Source organism: Schistocerca gregaria, chromosome 4, assembly GCF_023897955.1.
Source record: "Schistocerca gregaria isolate iqSchGreg1 chromosome 4, iqSchGreg1.2, whole genome shotgun sequence".
Classification (NCBI taxonomy): Eukaryota; Metazoa; Arthropoda; class Insecta; order Orthoptera; family Acrididae; genus Schistocerca; species Schistocerca gregaria.
Window position 1 is genome coordinate 540,872,923 of NC_064923.1, and position 20,702 is coordinate 540,893,624.

Below are 20,702 nucleotides of genomic sequence, written 5' to 3' on the forward strand. Positions count from 1 at the left end.
AAATCGAATTCCTACGTGGAATAAACCCAACGGAAAATTACAATGCTTTGCGAGAGGTGGAGTGGATCGTAGCACAATATCACGGTGGTCTGTTCGTTTCTGTGAAGATCGGGTAAGCACTGAAAACAACCCAAGAAGTGGAAGTACATCAATCGCAACATACTACACCTCACACGTTATTTTTAATGAAATTTTGTGAGAAAACTGCATATGAGACCAAAATGTCTGTCACTTCAGTTTACAGAAATATAATAGGAAATTTAAAGATGAGAAAAGTTGCTGCTACACGGGTTCAGCATAATTTGAGTGAAGGGCAGGAAGCAGGCTGCAAAAGAATCTCGGAAGAATTTGATCAACGCTATCGAAGAGAAGGAGAACGATATTTGAAAAGGACAGTTGCGCTTGATGAAACATGGGTATTAAATTTTGAGCCAGAACTGAACTGTCAGTTGTCATGCTTGACAAGTTATGACTTCAGACGCCCCAAAACATTCCGCTTCTAACAATCAAAGATGAAACTGACGATGATCTTTGCGTATGATTGGACGGAGTTATAGTTGCAAATAGAGTACCCCAGGGGACGTTTGTAACGGTCGCTTATAACAAGCTTTTTCTGCAAAATGTTTTGCTCCTGAAAATTCGTCAAAGAAGGCCTGACATGCTTGTTTGCATCTGGTGTCCTCATTTTGCATGATAACGCAATATCGCATATTGCCCTAGCAGTGAGTCAACCGCTTGATGAGAGTGGATGGGAAATACTTCCTGACATGAGTCCACCAGAATTTGACTTGTTTCTCAAATTGAAGATTGATGAAGCTTCCAGTGAGGTTGCACCCAGTAATCAGACAGCTCAAAAATGAAGGTGCCCTATCCGGAACCCGAATGTTGTTAAATCATTGCGAGGTTGTCGTGAGCAAGAATGTTATCTATACTGAAGACATGTAAAGGTATTATGTAAAATAAATTTTCTTCGATTCTGTCTTACAGTGAGCAAAACTTTTGAAATGACCCTCGTGCATAAAAACTGGCTGGTTGTTGTATTTCTTAAAATTACACAGATTATTTAGAAATTCCCGTTAAGAACTTCTAGTACTTGCAGAGGGGAATCAGTAGACAATATTTTGAATTGAAACCCATGTCCTCAAACGTACCCTTCCTGTGCTACAACGATTTGAAACATGTTGATAACGCGACCACTGTTACAAGTAATTGATTAGAGGTGTCCCAGTAAGTACATGATTTGTCTTATAGTTCCACTTATTAACAACCAAAGAAATAGCTCGTGTCCTCTTAGACGGGATTCAGTAAGACCTCTACCAGTTTTGGTGTGAGTCGTCTCCTTGGAGCACGACAGTCACGCCTGCTGTCGGTGAATGAACGCTTTTCGAAGCTGTTGGGTAATTGTGGCGAAAACGGTATGCAATGGAGTTGGACGTTGTAGAGAACGATCCCGATAACGCTCTTCCATTACCGTGAGCTTTGTCTTCAGAAGAATCGTGTCGATGCATTCCGCAAACGTATACTTAACCATGCTGCTCTAGCGCTCACAGACATGTGAACGAGGCTAGAACCAGCTCAGAGAAGTAGGATAGACGTTAAATGACATCAGCCAATCTGACTACGTTGTTGTATACCGAGGCCGGCCTCTGTGACCGAGTGGTTCTAGGCGCTTCAGTCCGGAACCGCGCTGCTGCTACGGTCGCAGGTTCGAATCCTGCCTGCATGGATGCGTGTGATGTCCTTAGGTTAGTTAGTTTTAAGTAGTTCTAAGTCTAGGGGTCTGATGACATCAGATGTTAAGTCCCATGGTGCTTAGAGCCATTTGAACCTTTTTGTTGTATACCTAGACAGCAAACATGTTTTCAAAGGGCTGTAACACGGAAACGGTACGTGTCCAGACATGGGTTCCTATTCCAATGAAATGAGCTTGTGGCGCTGTTGGCCGGGAGGCCCCATCCGGGGAAGTTCGGCCGCTAAGTGCAAATCTTATTTCAGTTGATGCCACTTTGGGCGCCTTGCGTGCCGGTGATAAGGATGAAAGGATGATGAGGGGAACACAACACCCAGACCACGAGCTGAGAAAATTTCCAGCCAGAGCTGGAATCGAACCCGGGTATGCGGGATAGGAGGCAAGCACGTAACCATTCAGCTAATCAGGCGGACGATCCAAACTACTATGTACTCGCTTCCTTCTACAAGTTCTAGAAATTTGTAACGGGAATTTCCGAACACCCTGTACCATTCGCAGTGACGGAGTTCAACCTTCAGTAAAATGTATAAATTAATGCTTTCACTTTTGTTTTTATAACTTGTTTTTTGCAGAAATTGTGCTATTGTACTGAGATTTAAAATTTCCCCTGCATATAGAATGTTCCATAAAATTTGTGACTAACAATCGTAAGATGAATTCAGGTTTGATTTTTGTTTTTCTCCACCACTTACAGTTTTTTATGGATATCCATTTTTCCTCGGTTATGGAAATACGCCTAATTTATGTGAAATAAGTTTCAATTCACATTCAGCTGGAAAACTTTCTACTCTGTGTGTATTACGATCTCTGTGTTAGTCCATCTAGTGTTATCTGTCGCAAACAGAAGCCAAAATTCTGCCTTGTGCTACTTCATGGTGAGTTCTCGTGTGGTTTTGAAGAAAGGTTGTTGGTGCTACACCATAGTGACAGTTACTACTCCATTGTGTGTTGTGCATGAGCTTACTCCTGTAGTTAAGAAGGCGTCCAAGTTGCACTTTGGCGAGGAATTGGGGACCAAGGTAAGCAATTTGCTCCTCATCTTCTCTGTGGTACATGTGCAAGTAACTTGCATAAACGGTTGCAGGGTTCTCGACCTTCAGAGCCGCTTGTGGTACCGGCGGTGTGGCGCAAACAGTAGAATGATGCCACTGACTGCTGTTTTTGATTGGCCAAAGTGAAAGTTATTCTGCAAATCAAAACATGCTATTCAATATCCAAACCTCTCCTCAGTCATGCAAGACGTTACTCATGATGCCTCTCCATCTCCTAAGCCAGCAAGTGAGTCGACCATTGATGAGCTACATATACAGTGTAAGTCACAAATGAGCAAAAATATGTCGTGCAACCTGGAGAGCTGCATCAAACCAGTCTCAGGACTGAAGACCACAACAACAACATGTCGTGCAAATTGTCACACAATCAGCTACAAACATAAATTCGTTTTCCAAATGTTCCTATGTCAATAAATGACAATGCAATTGTCCGCAGCTCGTGGTCGTGCGGTAGCGTTCTCGCTTCCCCCGCCTGGGTTCCCGGGTTCGATTCCCGGCGGGATCAGGGATTTTCTCTGCCTCGTGATGACTGGGTGTTGTGTGATGTCCGTAGGTTAGTTAGGTTTAAGTAGTTCTAAGTTCTAAGGGACTGATGACCATAGATGTTAAGTCCCATAGTGCTCAGAGCCATGTGTGTGACAATGCAATTGAATGGAAAAAATCTGGAAATATGAAGTTGACTTTTGGGTGTTACTGTGAGCCAATATTGGCCAAGGGGACAGATCGGCAACACGGCACAACATGCGAGTGTTGTAGGTAGCCTAGCCGCTCACGAGAAGGCGAGGCATGCGGCGTCAAGCGACGATCTGCGTGACACTGCGAGCAATGACAGCGCCCACATCTATCTCGTACCGGTTACGCTGGTCAGTATTATGTATCGTGGCTAGTTGGCATAGGGCAAGGAACGCGAGGAGAGGCTGCACTATTGTACATGCATGTTTTATAATGTGGTTTTTGTGTTCCAGACTTAGTTTTAAGAAACGAGTACATACAATGCAGAATAAGAGTCGAGGGGTATGGAAGGGAAGCACCGGTTGGGAAGGGAGTGAGACAGGGTTGTAGCCTCTCCCAGGTGTTATTCAATCTGTATATTGAGCAAACAGTAAAGGAAACAAAAGGAAAGTTCGGAGTAGGTATTAAAATCCATGGAGAAGAAATAAAAACTTTGTGGTTAGCCGATGACATTGTAATCCTGTCAGAGACAGCAAAGGACTTGGAAGAGCAGTTGAACGGAATGGACAGTGTCTTGAAAGGAGGGTATAAGATGAACATCAACAAAAGCAAAACGAGGATAATGGAATGTAGTCGAATTAATTCGGGTGATGCTGAGGGAATTAGATTAGGAAATGACACACTTAAAGTAGTAAAGGAGTTTTCCTATTTGGGGAGCAAAATAACTGATGATGGTCGGTGTAGAGAGGATATAAAATGTAGACTGGCAATGGGAAGGTAAGCGTTTCTTAAGAAGAGAAATTTGTTAACATCGAGTATTGATTTAAGTGTCAGGAAGTCGTTTCTGAAAGTATTTGTATGGAGTGTAGCCATGTATGGAAGTGAAACTTGGACGATAAATAGCTTAGACAAGAAGAGAATAGGAGCTTTCGAAATGTGATGCTACAGAAGAATGCTGAAGATTAGATGGGTTGATCACATAACTAATGAGGAGGTATTGAATAGAATTGGGGAGAAGAGGAGCTTGTGTCACGACTAGAAGAAAGGATCGGTTGGTAGGACATGTTCTGAGACATCGAGGGATCACCAATTTAGTATTGGAGGGCAGAGTGGAGGGTAAAAATCGTAGAGGGAGACCAAGAGATGAATACACTAAGCAGATTCAAAAGGATGTAGGTTGCAGTAGGTACTGGGAGATGAAGAAGCTTGCACAGGATAGAGTAGCATGGAGATCTGCATCAAACCAGTCTCAGGACTGAAGACCACAACAATAATAGATGCAGAATACAAAATACAACTACACAGGTATGTGGCAGTTAATACAAAAGAATACAATACAGCTTTACAAATCGAAACTGACATAGAAACGCATGACCAGAAACTGCAGTGGCAGTTTATAATTTCTTTCGAAATGACCATGATGTGTGTGGCAAAGTTGAACTCTTCGCAGGAAGGATTGCTGAACACTATCCAACATGTCTGTATCTCTTTGCGTAATATCACAGGCATGTTGTATTCTGCGTTGAAGGGTGTTCACATCAACAATCTCTCCTTCACAAATCACAGATTTCAGATGGCCCCACAAAAATAAATCCAGTGGATTCACGTCTCGCGGTCTTGCTGGCCATGCTACAGGGCCTCCAGGACCGATCCATTTTGAAGGGAAGGCATTGTCCAGGTGGCGTCGCACTGTACCGCTGAAGTGAGTGGAGGCACCATCATGCATGTACCACAGGTTAATACGAGAGGCCATCACTATTATCTTGCCGAGAATCCGAAGCAACTCTGATCATATGTAAAATCACTATGGGGGTCGAAGGTTACTGTCAGGCACTCGACTATTCATCTGGAACGGCAATAGAAGACGCGAAAAACAAAAGCTGAAGTTTTAAATTTCACGCTTAAGAAATCATTAACGAAGGAGGGTCGTATAAACAAACCGTCGTTTGACTATCACACAGAGTCCCGCTTGGATGACGTTGAGACAAGCATCCGTCGCGTAGAGAAGCAACTGAAATAGCTGAAAACCGATGAGTCGCGTGGTCCGTATGGAATCGGTTTTACAGTGAGTGCTCTTCGACATTCGTCCCTTACTCAGTTTGCATTTATCGCGACTTTCTCGCCCAGCGGAAAGACTCAAGCGACTGGAAAAAAGCACGTGTGACTCGTGTGTATAAGATAGATAAAAGAACGGATTTGCATAATTATAGACCAGTATCCTTAAGATCAGTTTGCTGCAGAAGTCTCGAACACATTCTGAGCTTTACTATAGTAAAATTCCTTGAGGAACAAAAGCTTTTGCCCACTAATCAGCACGGATTTGGAACGCATCGCTCATGCGAAACTAAGTTTGCCCTTTTCTCACACGATGTCATGAACCAGAGTCCATATTCCTAGATTTTCGGAATGCCTTGGAAAGTGTACGCTACTGAGAACTGTTGACGGTCAGAGAGTACAGGTTAGGTTCCCAGTTATATGAGAGGCTGGAAAATATTTTAAGTGAGAGAACGGGCTTTTTAGACACACTGCAGAACGATTCTAGTGCCACCAACGCACGTTTCGTGTAAGGACCATGAATATAAGATCAGAGAAACTGGGGCTCTTACGGAGGCCTATAGACAGTCATTTTTCCCTCACTCTATTTGCGACCGGAACAGGAAAGAAAATGATCATTAGTGGTATTTAGTACCCAGCGCCATGAGCCGTACAGTGACTTGCGGGGTATGTATGCAGATGTAGAACTATAGATCTGTAACTTGAATCATTCCATGTACCCCATATGTACTATTTCTACAATGAACTGGAAACCTTTAAATGAATGTCCTAATTTTTTTCCGGCAGAGTATGTACATGTAGAAACGGCTGTGTTAAGTGTGACTTGAACTGTCATTAATATAGTTCATTTTCAGTAAACAGTTTCAGTATGAAATACGAAATTTCGTGTGCAGTGTGTAACAGTTTCATTTCTGGTATGTTACAGAGGCGACGCCTGCCGAGAAGTTATTTGGCAACAATGATGCAATCAGTAGCGACTCTCCATTCGCTCAGAATCATTTGTGCACAGGATTTTGCAGATATATGTTTCCAGAGCAGGTACGTGACAACACTGTAACAAACGTTTCTTTACTATTTGTAAGATGTAATGGAAAAATAAATTACGAGTATGGAAATGAGCGTTTGGCGTCATTGGCCGGGACGCCCCTTGCGGGGCATGTCTGGCCGCCTTGGTGCAGGTCTTATTACATTCGACGCCACACTGGGCGACCTGCGCGCCAGATGGAGATGAAATGATGATGAAGACAACACAACACCCAGTCCCTGAGCGGAGAAAATCTCGCACCCAGGGAATCGAACCCGGGCCCGTAGGACGGCAATCCGTCACGCTGACCACTCAGCTATCGGGGCGGACAATTACAAAAAGCATATCGTTATCGTCGTAGTTCTAGTTGTAAGCATATGTGATCAAACAATTTCCAATACGTAGAATATACGTTCACGGACGCAAGACCTCTCAGATTAATACTGAGTACACAAAACAGCTGCTTCAGTTTGGAACCGCGCCACCGCTACGGTCGCAGGTTCGAATCCTGCCTAGGGCGTGGATGTGTGTGGTCTCCGTAGGTTAGTTAGGTTTAAGTAGTTCTAAGTTCTAGGGGACTGATGACCTGAGAAGTTGAGTCCCATAGTGCTCAGGGCCATTTGAACAAAACAGCTCAGGAAACATTTTTGTTTATCTTGCGCTTTTCACTGTTTGTATGGACGTTAACCTTTATATGTCAACCTTTCGTACCGTGGACCACACCTAAACTATTTTACGGCAATTAAAATTAATGAACTGAAAATTTCTGCCGCGCAAGAGAATTAGGCTGAGCCACATCAACTTCCACAGGCATGGCTTGATTAGGAAGGGAAGTTGTTGTTGATAGCAAATAGACGAGTCGCGGACCACCAGACTGTCTCATTTTTTTGATGAGCTACGACCCTTGAAGTGTTGATTACAATTATTGCTACTGTCTAATATCTTCTTTTGTGTCTACAATGACTACAAAAAGATTCTAATATCATACGAGAAAGCAAGTGAAAGCAAATTCTATAAGTCATGATTGAGATATTTGTTACAGTCACACGTGAACTAGAAACATTAGTGTGCAAAACGGATGACCACTTCTTAATTGGCTCTATTTTCGACAGACGGGTCCTTGTGCAACTGGTATGAATATTTATAAGCACGAGTGGTTTTTTATTTAACCGTATTTATTGATGTAAAAACTTAAACATTATCAAATTCTGAGTCAGTGCTCTTCATCATCTGAAGCGTTCGCTTAATTAAATCGAGATCCATCTCGACACCGACTCATGTAAGTAATGGTGTACACAAGCGTAATGAACATATGACAAGTATTAGGGGACGTAAATATGATTTACGTGCATGCACATGTGCACCTGGATTTATATGAGTGCAAGCACGGCTATAGTCAAGAAAGGGGACTGATGATGAAGCGCCTTGCCTTCAAAGTCGATCGAGTATAACATGTTTACATCAATAAATACAGCTCAAGGAGAAGTTAGAGGCGAGAGTGTCACGGATATAATAAGAGAATTGGGTTGGCAGTCAGTAAGACAGGCCTTTTTATTTGGGGCGAGATGCTTCCACGGAATTTCAATCGCCAGCCTTCCCCAGATATTGTAGAAATATTTTGTTCACTCCCAACATATATAGAAAGAAATGACTTTTGTGATTAACTGAGATAAATCAGACCATACATGAAAATATTTAGGTGTACACTTCTCCCAAGTGCTATTTGAGAGAGCACAATGCGACCGTCGGTATATATTACTTAAATGTTGTTAACAATTAGGCCTAATGACCAGTGACAAATCGGACCGTGAAGGCCGTGCTACAACTAAAATTTTACAAACACGTATTCCTATCTGATCAAAAGTATACGGACATCTGTTAGTGAACGTTAATATAGGGTGAAAACGGCCTTCGCTTGTATGACCGTGGACACTTTAAATAAGGTGCCTGGATGTGTGTGGAGGAATGACAGCCCATTCTTCCTCAAAAGTTGAAACCACAGAGGGTAGGGTTGGAGCCATCCAAAAGATGTTCCACTACGCTCGGATCGGGACTCGGAGCTAGGTAAATCCATTTCACAGCTTTATTGCCCACAAACCTTCCCTCACAGACACTGCTTAGTGAAAGAGTGCATTGTCATGTTGATACATTCATCATTCCGAACTGTTCCTCTGTTGTACACCGTACACAATGCTGCAAATTGCATTCATATCCTTCCACATTTAGCGTTTTGTTAACTGCAAGAAGGGGACCACACAGTAACCACGAAAAACAGCCCCACACAGTAAGAGCACTTGATGGCATGTAACTTTCTCAAACTCAAACGTTTAGATCGGATTTCCACAGTGTATAGTCTGATTTAGCACTCCAAATGACTCGTTTCCAGTCATACACTGTCCAGTAACGTCGGTCTTTACACCGCCGCAAGCGTCTCTCAAGAATGATTACAGAAATGTAACTATAACTTAGTACAGACGAAATAAAAGCATTTATGAAAATAGTTCTCATACTACCCTAAAAGGTGGTTATGTTTACAGAACATCTGAGTATATCTTGTGAAGCTGCAAAATGAGTTATTTAAATTGGCAAATTCTCTGCAGTAGTTCTTGAGTTCACACATAAATAACTTGTATTACACGCTTCTGAATTCACAAAACTTTAACTTGGACTGATGACCTACACAAGAAAATGATCCCATGTGGCTTTATGAAACAAATTAAGAGAAATATACTTGCTTTTTATTTTTGCATCATCTGTACTCAAAATACAGATTTGTATAGATGCTTCAGCAGTTACGTCTGCTCCTTCCAATTGCTTTTACAAGCAGTAACCTCTAGAATTTGACAGTGTCAACCTCTTTTATCTCCTAGTCGTCGTATATTAAACTTATGCTGGAAGGAAATCTCTCACAAGATCTGGACTGCATGTTGTGTGCCTATTCAATGTTTAGTGACAAAGAACTGTCTAAGAAACATTTATTAACGTCCATAAAAATTTGATTAAGCGATACTGTACTTAAACTTCCGTTTATTGTATTGTTTGTATTACCTGCAAACGTAAAAAGATGGCACCTGATAATGTTGCTGATAAAAGACCATTGATATATATAACAAAAAGAAAGGGTCGTAAGACATAAGCTTGTGGGGCACGACATGTAATTCGATCCCGACTACATGATGACTAATAGCTTAAGATACGACTCTTTGCCACTGACACCCTTTGTTTTCTATCAAAGAGATATGATTTGAACAATTTTGTGGAATTTCGTGTTGGACCCGAATTTACTAATTTACTTAAAGACAGTGTGACGTAAAGTCAAATGCCTTTGAAAAACAACAGAATACACCAGAGGCTTCTAATTTATTGCGTGTTACATTAAGTGCATTTTAGCTCTAAGTGTATATAGCCTTCTCAATATTTTAACACTTTACAAATCCAAACTGTTACTTTGACACTATGCACTCATGTTCAGAAAAAACAGAACACCTTCGACGACTAGAGGTAGGACATTCATATTCAAATGACATGCACATAAGTATGCACTGGTGAAACGATTGCCATTTGAACCATGTTGGCCAGAATGTACATGGTCAACATCGATATCGTGGCTCAGCACCACTCACCGATAAAATGTACCTGCGGCTCTCGTTGTCGCTATAAACAGAAGGTAATCGATCTGTGTTACGTGAGCAGACGATCAGGAGGCCTCTTGAGCGATGCGCAAACCGTACAGTCAAATTAGTGAGTTTGAAAGAGAGAGAATTACTGGCATGAGAGAATGTGATGCATTCATTCGCGAAATTGCTGCTCGTGTAGGACCAATTGTTTCGGCAGTGCAACGAGTGTTTGCAAAATGGTTCACGGAAGGCCGTAACACACGATGAGATGGGGCAAGTCGCACCAACCAGACCACCCCCCGAGAAGATCGACACCTCATCCTAATGGGGTTGCAGAACAGATCTGCGTCGCCCTTGATTCTAGCGCAAGAATGGAACAGTGTAACACATCGTACACTACCACAGGTGACGGTCAGTCGCCGTTTATTATGGCATGAATAACTTGTGCGTCGTCGTCTTCTCCGCCAACCTTTGACGAATGTACAGAAACATGCGAGACGGCAAAGGTGTATGGAACGACGTCACTGGGGACAGGAATGGCATCAGATAGCGTTTCCGGACGAATATAAGTTCTGTCAGTTTGAAAATGATAGCCGCATTTTGATTCGCCTAGACAAGGGGAGGGGCTTAACAGAGACTGGATTCGCGCAAGACATATAGCGCCAAGTCACGGCCTTATGTTGAGAGGTGCTATTGGATACAACCACAAATCACAGTTGATCGGTGTCCAGGTCACTGTGACCAGTGTGACCTACGTGAATGCCATCCTGCGGTGCGTAGGCATTTCCGTTCTGCCAACACCCCAGACACCACTTTCCAGCAAGCCAATGCACGACCACATGTGGCTGCATGGACTAATGCTTTCTTGGTGTCACAGGTGTGAGCCTTTTGCACTGACTCACCACATTGATTCTAAATGGCTCTAAGCAGTACGGGACTTAACACCTGAGGTCATCAGTCCCCTAGGATTAGAACTACATAAACCTAACTAAGGACATCACACAAATCCATGCCCAAGGCAGGATTCTAACCTGCGACCGTAGCAGCAGTGCGGTTCCGGACTGAAGCGCCTAGAACCGCTCGGCCACAGCGGCCGGCGAGGTGACTGAAATGCCAATCATTTCTGCAGAACGTACTAATGTACATGTCCTGTGAATATGTACATCCTATCTCTAGCCGTTCAATATGTTCTGTTTTCTTTGTCCGAAAGTTATGAAGTCGTTTGTATATAACCTTTGCTAATCTTTTCGAGACCATTGTCAAAATTGAAATCGGGCGTAAGCTTGATGGTATTTCATTATCTTCTTTCTTATACAGAGGCTTAGCATATTGCAGCCAATCTGCCCAAGATGCTTTATTGCTCGTTGAGTAACCTACAATTTTGAATTTCTTGAGCGTTTGAAGTATATATATATCACTTCCATACGTACTCGTAATACACGCTGGTAATAAACTCTGTATTTAAGGCACATTACTAATTTACTTCTGAAATGAACTCGAAGGCATTTCAACTGTCCTGCTTTTTATGTGTGTCCATCTGATGGTTGTTTTCAGCTGTCCTTAGCATACAAATTCTCAAGGGGTTTTACCATTTCATAATTGACCTTTTCTATTGACCTTTCGACGTCGTGACTGCACATTATTTTACTGTTACTGAAATTACTGTTCAGGTCTACTGTAATACTTCCTATACTCAGATCCTGCAGGCTTTTCTGAATTTCTTAAACCAACTGATGGCATATTAGATGAGATTTGTTTGTGCGTGTTCCAATCGTCATTATATTTTAAAGATTAGAAAATCTCTAGCATGCCAGTAAAAAAGAATTATTCTAAATTTGTATCACCTTGCCTAACTCCTTTCTGAGCTCTGAAATTTCCACTCTCTGAATGTTATCGAAGTAAGCAGCCTACTTGCACCAACAGATGTAGGTAGATTGTATTCCTTGGCTCTCAAGTGCTACCAACACAGATTTTATTGCGACAGAATCGAAACGCAGACTGATACTCTAAAGACTTCATACAAAGTGATTACTGATATTCGTTACTTGTTTCTGAAACTTTGTTGTTGTGCTATGTCCAATTGTATATCCAGTTAGTTCTACTACCAGATTAAAGTCTAAACCATTTTCTAGAAAATTCTAAGGATATATGTGAAATCCTTTTATACCACTAGGTCTCCGTAGACATTCTGCAAGCACCTGTAAATACGTTTCACACAAAAGACAAGCTCAGTGACAACTCTTTGCCTGGAACGCACTTCCGGTACAGACGCCATTTTGAAGGCTACGTATAGCGCCGCTACCTGTCGGAACTTCATGAAACTATAATGTCTGAAGCGGGAATATTCCACGGTGTCCCACAACGAATTACGCACTTTTTCAACCAAAATGGGCTGCGAAAAAAGTGTTTGCATTACTAATTGAACGTCCCTAACAAATATTTTGCGACATACAAGTATGTGTGGCAGAATAACGAGTTATGAGTTCCATTTACATTATTGCCAGCAGCAATTCCATCTTCGCAGGAAGTGTGTTATTTTGTGGTTTTGTAACTCGAATTTAATTCTTACGTGTCATTACGTAATTTTTCTTGGAAATCTTTTCAGAATTGCCTAGGTATGTCAGTCTGCATATGTCAATTTTCTGCTAGAATGTCTTTTTCTCAGTTTCAGCCAGTGCAGGTGAACTTAGGTCCTCAGGAACTGAATGCTGGATTTGCGGGCCTGAACGCTGATGAAATAGAAAGCGTAGCAAGGGCACGAAAATGGCGAGCTGCTGGGAAAGGGAAAGGCACCAGACGCAAGCGCATACAGCCCAAACGGGGCAAGACTGGTGGGCTCTAATAACCAGAGTTCAACTACGTGCTGAAATACACTCTAACTAAAATACTGTAATCAACATGAAACATTAATAAAAGACAAATTGTTGAGCGCACTAAATCTGATAGTTTTATGTCAAGTATATTTATATGGCTTCTTCATTTTAATTAACTGATGTAATATGATTTGCCAACTGTAAACATATAGAATGGAAATTCTACTTCTCGTTGCTGATTGTAATAGTTGTAAGCAACTTTCAGCTTTAGTATTTCTATTCTGATCTTTACAACTTTTAGTGAGGGAATCATGCGAATCTCACATGACATTAAAGCAGCTTTCGACATGTCATTTGTGAGGTTTGCATAGTATACATCGTTCGAAGCAACACTCTCTAAGAAAGACGCGTCTGTGCGTCGAGCACTCATGGAGTTACTTACACGTGGTAATTGTGTCGGGTGTGTGGACACCATTAAACGCCAGGAAGGTCGCCTGCGCAGGACGTCCACCAATACCCAAAAAGGGAGGCAGGAGTAATCCGCTGAATTACAGGCCTATATCACTAACGTCGATCTGCAGTAGGGTTTTAGAACACATACTGTATTCGAACATTGTGAAGTACCTCGAAGAAAGCGATTTATTGACATATAGTCAGCACGGATTCAGAAAATATCGTTCTTGTGAAACACAACAAACTCTTTATACTCATGAAGTAATAAGTGCTATCGACAGGGGATGTCAAATTGATTCCATATTTTGAGACTTCCAGAATGCTTTCGACACCGTTCCTCACAAGCGTCTCCTAACCAAACTGCGTGCATACGGAGTCTCGCCTCAGTTGTGCGACTGGATTCCTGATTTCTTGTCAGAGAGGTCACAGTTCGTAGTAATGGACGGAAAGTCATCGAGTAAAACAGAAGTAATATCCGGCGTTCCCCAAGTAAGTGTTACAGGCCCTCTGTTGTTCCTGATCTATATTAACGACATAGGAGACAATCTGAATAGCCGTCTTACATTGTTTGCAGATGATGCTGTCATTTACCGTTTTGTAAAGTCATCAGATGATCAAAACGACTTGCAAAACTTGATTTAGATAAGATATCTGTATGGTGCGAAAAGTGGCACTTGACCATGAATAAAGAAAAGTGTGAAGTTATTCACATGAGTACTAAAAGAAATCAGCTAAATTTCGATTACGCGATAAGTCACGCAAATCTGAGGACGGTAAATTCAACTAAATACTTAGGGGTTACAATTACAAATAACCTAAATTTGAACGATCACATAGATAATATTGTGGGTAGAGCAAACCAAAGACTGCTATTCATTGGTAGAACACTTAGAAGGTGCAGCAGGTCTACCAAAGAGACTGCTTACACTACTATTGTCCTCCCTATTCTGGAGTATTGCTGTGCGGAATGGGATCCGCATCAGGTGGGACTGATGGATGACATCGAAAAAGTACAAAGAAGGGCAGCTCGTATAGTGTTAGGGGCGCGAAATAAGGAAGATTGTGAATTGGAGTGGCAATCATTAAAACAAAGGCGAATTTCGTTACGACAGGATCTTCTCATTAAATTTCAATCACCAGTTTTCTCTTCCGTTTGCGAAAACATTATGTTGGCACCCACCTACATAGGGAGAAATGATTATCACGATATAATAAGAGAAATCAGGACTCGCACAGAAAAATTTAAGTTGTTGTTTTTCCCGCGTGCCGTTCGAGAGTGGAACGCTAGAGAGACAGCTTAAAGGTGGTTCATTGCACCCCTGCCAGGCACTTTATTGTGAATAGCAGAGTAATCACGTAGATGTAGATGTTGATGCAGACGTTGGGAAGCATATTACTAGCTTCCCATCGGCCGTATAATCAAAAGGAGTCAATTGGCAACAGCTTAGTAATTTTTGAAAGTATTTTTATGGATATAATGCAACGATCTCAGTGGAATATTTTGAAATTAAAATCAGAGTGGAATTAGATAATTAATTGATTCAATCGCAAATATTTTTATTGATTCAAAATCACGACCGGTTTCCGATTGTTATAAGCTCATCCTCAGGTGTGCAAGGCCCGTAGGACGCGTGACCGCCGCACTCTGTGAACACTGGGCTGTAGGCAGCCGGGCTTGTCACATAAGTATCTGCCATATAAATCAATTTGTCAAATCACATTCAAATATACTGACGGAGAAAAATCGCAACACCAAGAAGGAGATGAGTGACATAAATGAAAGTTAGTAAGCTTGTTATTACATTTGGAAGATGATGCCTATTCAAATTTCATGCCAGTCACTTAAGAGTGGCGCTAGGAACGCTACTAGTTGGATGCAAATCAGATTTTCTTTAAAAACACTTTGTCGTGAGCGTTAGTTAGGCGTGCTTTTAAGATTGGACATGCGGTGCCTTTAAGGCGACAAATACGGCATTATCAACACCTCACTGAGTTCGACTGAGATCCGTAATAGGGCTACAAGCAGCCTGACGTTCCTTGTGCGATACTTGGTGGGAATGTAGCCACTGTACGTGATTGCTGGCGGGTATTCACGAGAATGTACGATCGCAAGAAGACGGGGCCTCGGGCGGCTACCTGTCGCTACCGACAGGGAAGACCACAGTGTTCGGCGTATGACTCTGGCGTATCGTACTGCCATCTGCAGCAGCAATTTGAGAAGCAGTTGACACCACAGTGAAACAATGGGCTGTTACAGAGGTTACTTGAGGTACAGCCCCGAGCCAGACGCCCTCTAGCGTGCATTCCACTGACCCCAAACCACCGCCATTTGCGGCCTCAGTGTTGTCAAGCGAAAGCTCATTTGACGGCGGGGTGGAGGTCTGTTGCGTTTCATGATGAAAAGTGGTTCTGTCTCGGTGCATGTGATGGCCGGGATCGCTGGTATGCTTCCACTGAACATTATAACGGTTAAACCAATTATTAATGTACCAGTATTTAATATTTTCAATGGCTTACCTTGCGCTTACGTAAACCTGTGATCGTGCAACGTTAATCACTTAAATGTGTTACCTAGACAAATGTATCCCAAAAATTTCGGTACTCTACATCAAAATTTTTTGGTGTTACAGTTTCTTTCCGTCAGTGTAGAAATCCAATTGAAGTCGCTTGCCAGTAACAGATTACCGTCTAAAGGCATCTGAAGAAAGCTCGTAGAGCGTAATTATAGCGCAGACAGAGATATGTTGGCCATTGGTTCCGTTGGAGATGGCGTGAAGTTATTGATACACACCATCCAAGGCTGGAATAGAACAATATCAGAGATGCTACAGCAATAGGCCGGCACAGTGCGCCAGCATGCAGGCCAGACAAGCAATTGATGTGCATGAAAACCACTGATGAACGTTGTGAAGTACACATCGTGACGACTCGTGACAGAAGCGTCCATGGCATTAAGTATAAAGCGGTATATTACGTAGAGATCAGCAGTGCCAAAATCTCTGGCAAAAAAAAAAAAAAAAAAAGTGTACGTAATTTTAACTGTTAAGGTAGTACGTCACAAAAAAATTAGAAATGCCACTCGGTAGACTGCCTTGCTGCTTTTACAGCACCTGCCCACCGACTTTGCTAATTTTTACGCAATATACTTCCTTAAAATTACGTACGTTTCTATCGTCAGTCACAATGATTGAAACCTTCCTGTCGAATAAATAAAAGAAATAATGATTGAACTTAATGCGTTTTGACAATACCCTTCCCGTCTAGAATAAAATAATTTAACTTACTTTCCGTCTACTGAAAGAAAGAATTGAACATTTTGTGACTTGCAGCTTTCGTGTCTGGATTTCCTTTTGACAATGTGTCTGATCTGATAGTCTAGCCTACACAATTTTGTCTGTCTAGTGCCTTTATTGGTTACAATATTAATGTGACTGATCAAAAGATTATTTCTACGTGAACGTATAAGCCTACGCCGTGGCCCGTAGTACTTGTCTATGCAGTGATCCTGAAAACATACGTATATATTTTCCTCGCTTTTTATTTTACTGGGTCGCCTCTGGATAACGTCATCTGACCGCATGTCTGAATATACTCACTCTGATGTATTGTTGATACTTATTTGGGTTGGCATTTGCAAATATGTGAGCTAAAACTGTACTTATTCATTTGCTGTTTTGATTGAAGTTACCGGTGCATAATTCAATGTCATTAAATAAATAAATTGATAAAACTCAACAAAAGTTAAATCTTGTGGTTACTGGGTTCAATGAAAAATACGATACTGACTGAGATAAACTGATCTATTTTGAAAATTACTGAATACCAATTTTTATATCTTTATAATGATTCAATTTATAAAACTTAAGTTTGAGGATCGTTTACACAAAAAAAAACAGATTAAAATTGTAGCAACGAAATTGAAACATGCAGTTTGTACTTGAATACCTTTGATGTCTTCATGACGTCGATTTTTAATAATTCATTACGAATTGTATAATTATAGTATTCTTCCAGTAATATATATAGCTGGTGGCGAACAGGCACACCGCTCTGTCTCTACACACAACTTCACTGCACAAAGGTTGACTTAAGAATGTTCTATCTACAATGCTGCGCGCTTCTCGCCATGCTTGATTTTATTCGGTGGTTCTTTGTTTTTCACAATTACTGTCGGTGAAAGCATTATTGATTCATTTAGGATTGCGTTTATTACCTCTTGAAATTGTGGAATGTATTTGTCCCACGTGGTATGCTTCCTGTGGCAATAGATTCTACATAGTTTCCCAATTTATTTCTTTATTCTTTCAGAGACATTGGATGAATTGTGGTATCTTCATATAGAGAGTACGTCATGAAAATTATGTCGGGGATGGACAAGACAGATGCATATATATTACTCTGTTTGGAGATTTCGCTACAAATATATGAGAGTGTGACCACTGTTCGTATAATGGGTAGGAGCAAGCTGAAGCAGCGACACGATTGAAGAAGAGTATCTAGTTACATTTCGCGGCCGCACGGGATTAGCCGAATTGTCTTGGGCGCTGCAGTCATGGATTGATCGTCAGATCTCGGCGGAGGTTCGAGTCTTCCCTCGGGCGTGTGTGTGTGTGTGTGTGTGTGTGTGTGTGTGTGTGTGTGTGTGTGTGTGTGTGTTTTAAGACTTCACACACATTTGAACTTTTTTTACATTTCGCACTGGAAGGACTATAGCATAGACAACTTATGCTAGTGACACTAGCTATTATTATATGCACATATGTCGATTCGAGATCCGGAAGGTAAGTTCTGAAGCAGGCAAACCCATCTGATTTTGGAGGTCTGTAGAGGACACATATCAGGCACTTTGTGTTAAGAAATTTGATCTGTATGAAATTACATTACAGATCAACAAACAAATTACTTTATACTAATTTTGCTCATTCTCTTTTAATCAAATTACTTGTAACCTTTTGGAACCGAAGTGTTTTACAGCCAAAAAAAGAGATATATATTACGACATACGAGTTTTATAGGTTCTTTGAAAACTTTTTCAGATTATGGTAAGTAAAAAAATTCTACAGTAGATTTAATTTACGATTTATGAAATTCTTTGCAACACTTCTCAAAAATATATCTTTTCCGGTCAATATGGAAGGAATTTGGGAATTGTTAGTGTGAAGATGGATACTGTGGTCGAAATCTCTGTAACGAAGACATCTTTGCAGTTGACAATATAACACTACACAATACATCACATTCCTGAAGAGCGCAAGTTATGTTTATAATTGACAAATACTACACAATATATCACGAGTTTTGATAAAATTAACATGAAAAAAGTTTAAATTTTGCGTCAAGATTTCCTACTTGAGTTTCCGAAATGAATTTATCAGACACGTAATTTTACTCGAAGACAAAAGGAATATCGGGAGTAAGTATAAGGATTTAAACGTGCAAATTGCAAGGATTTTGCAACTTAGGTGATTTTGCGTCTCCTTTTACAATAGCGTGCCAAAGACGAACACTGCAGGTTCGATATATCACCAAAAATGAAGTTAAATGTGGAACACAACAAACGCAAATCGGCTTGGGTCGGTTGACACGTCGAATTTTCTAACTATAGCACAGACTTCTCGTAGCCCCGAGCTAATATAGGAGCCATTATTCTCTGCCTATTCCTGAATGCACACATGCTGGTATACACATTGAAATGAAGATTAACCAACTAAATTGATGAACATAACATATTTATTCAGAAAAGAGTACGTGCCCCCTGACCTTAAAGGACATGTATGAAAATTATAGCACAATAGTTTCGCAAGTCTTGTGCCTTACAACGAGGAAAAAACTTTAGATTAAAGAGGATCACGATGCACGAATTGAGTCGTATCGACCTAAGGAATACGTTCTGCATCATATGAATTTATTTAAATGAAAATATCAATACTCACAAGAAACGCATAACACTGCTCACAAATGACTTTGATGTTACGGAAAGTACCCAATTCTAAAAGTCTGAGTTAGATCCGATGCAAATTTACCGTTGAAGTTTGCACAGAAGCAGAAAGTCATACTTATCACCCCACACAGCGACCCTATTGAATCTACTTCTCAGGCTCCCGGTAATTTCCGTCTGAAATCCAATCTGTCTTACCTCAAAGCAGCGAGAGAAAAAAACCTGGAGGGGGTAAACTGGCCAGTCCAAAAAGTGAATCTGTAACTGGTGTCAGGCATTTCCTCCAGTCATGATCCAGGGGACACGTTTCTCAAAATTTTCTATCCATTTAATGACTAAAGTTTGAAAGGAAGAACCCCTGCTTTGCAGTCTGGGACAGCCAATCTCAAAAGCCTCTGCCACGAAAACTTCTACAAATAACATTCCCACGTCCACCATACTGGCGCCTCGAGCCAGCTTTGAAATTTAAATTGCTGTTCCCAGACTGCTACAGAAAAAGCCTCCTCTTGAATTAACCCAGTTGCATGCGTTTGTAATTACTCATATTAATTCACTCTATCATCCATGTTTAAGGCATATAATTACAGGTGCATAGTGTACTGAGTGCCAAATATAGTAAAAATGAGAATAAAACACCCAATTTCGATTTAGAACTTAGTCTTCCTTCCTGGCGTGGCAGTATGAGAAAATGCAAGCAGAGAAAAGATATTCTGGCGACTTGGTTCAACCATGAAATCAGGAAAAAACAAAATTGTATAACAACATGTATGGCACGTGGAATGATTTATGCCTCTCATTATGAACATTATTTGATTGGTAGGCAGAAAAAGATCAACAATCTAAACTTCTTTGAGATTGACTATAGGAAAATCAAATAATAATTGTTATGTATTTTAAATGTTGTTGTTGTTGTTGTTGTCTTCAGTCCTGAGACTGGTTTGATGCAGTCTCTATGCTACTCTATACTGTGCAAGCTTCATCTCCCAGTACCTACTGCAGCTTACATCCTTCTGAATCTGCTTAGTGTAATCTCTTGATCTCCCTCTACGATTTTTACGCTCCACGCTGCCCTCCAATACTAAATTGGTGATCCCTCGATGTCTCACACCATGTCCTACCAACCAATCCCTTCTAGTCAAGTTGTGCCACTAGCTCCTCTTCTCCCCAATCATACTCAATACCTGCTCATTAGTTATGTGATCTAATCTTCAGCATTCTTCTGTAGCACCACATTTCGAAAGCTTCAATTCTCTTCTTGTCTAAACTATTTATCGTCCAATTTTACATGTTACATAAATAAAAAGTCCTTAATTTATAACTTAATAATC

The 20,702-nt window shown here is 41.1% G+C and overlaps 1 protein-coding gene across 1 annotated transcript in view; it reads left to right on the forward strand.

The window, feature by feature from the left end:
- Window positions 1-13,098, forward strand: part of LOC126267360 (uncharacterized) — a 29,261-nt gene extending 16,163 nt beyond the window's left edge. The window contains exons 4-5 of the mRNA XM_049972498.1: window positions 6,455-6,567; window positions 12,836-13,098. Coding sequence (XP_049828455.1) covers window positions 6,455-6,567; window positions 12,836-13,012 — 290 coding nt within the window. The 3' untranslated portion in view covers window positions 13,013-13,098. The remainder of the gene's footprint in view (window positions 1-6,454; window positions 6,568-12,835) is intronic.
- The last annotated feature ends 7,604 nt before the right edge of the window (window positions 13,099-20,702 follow it).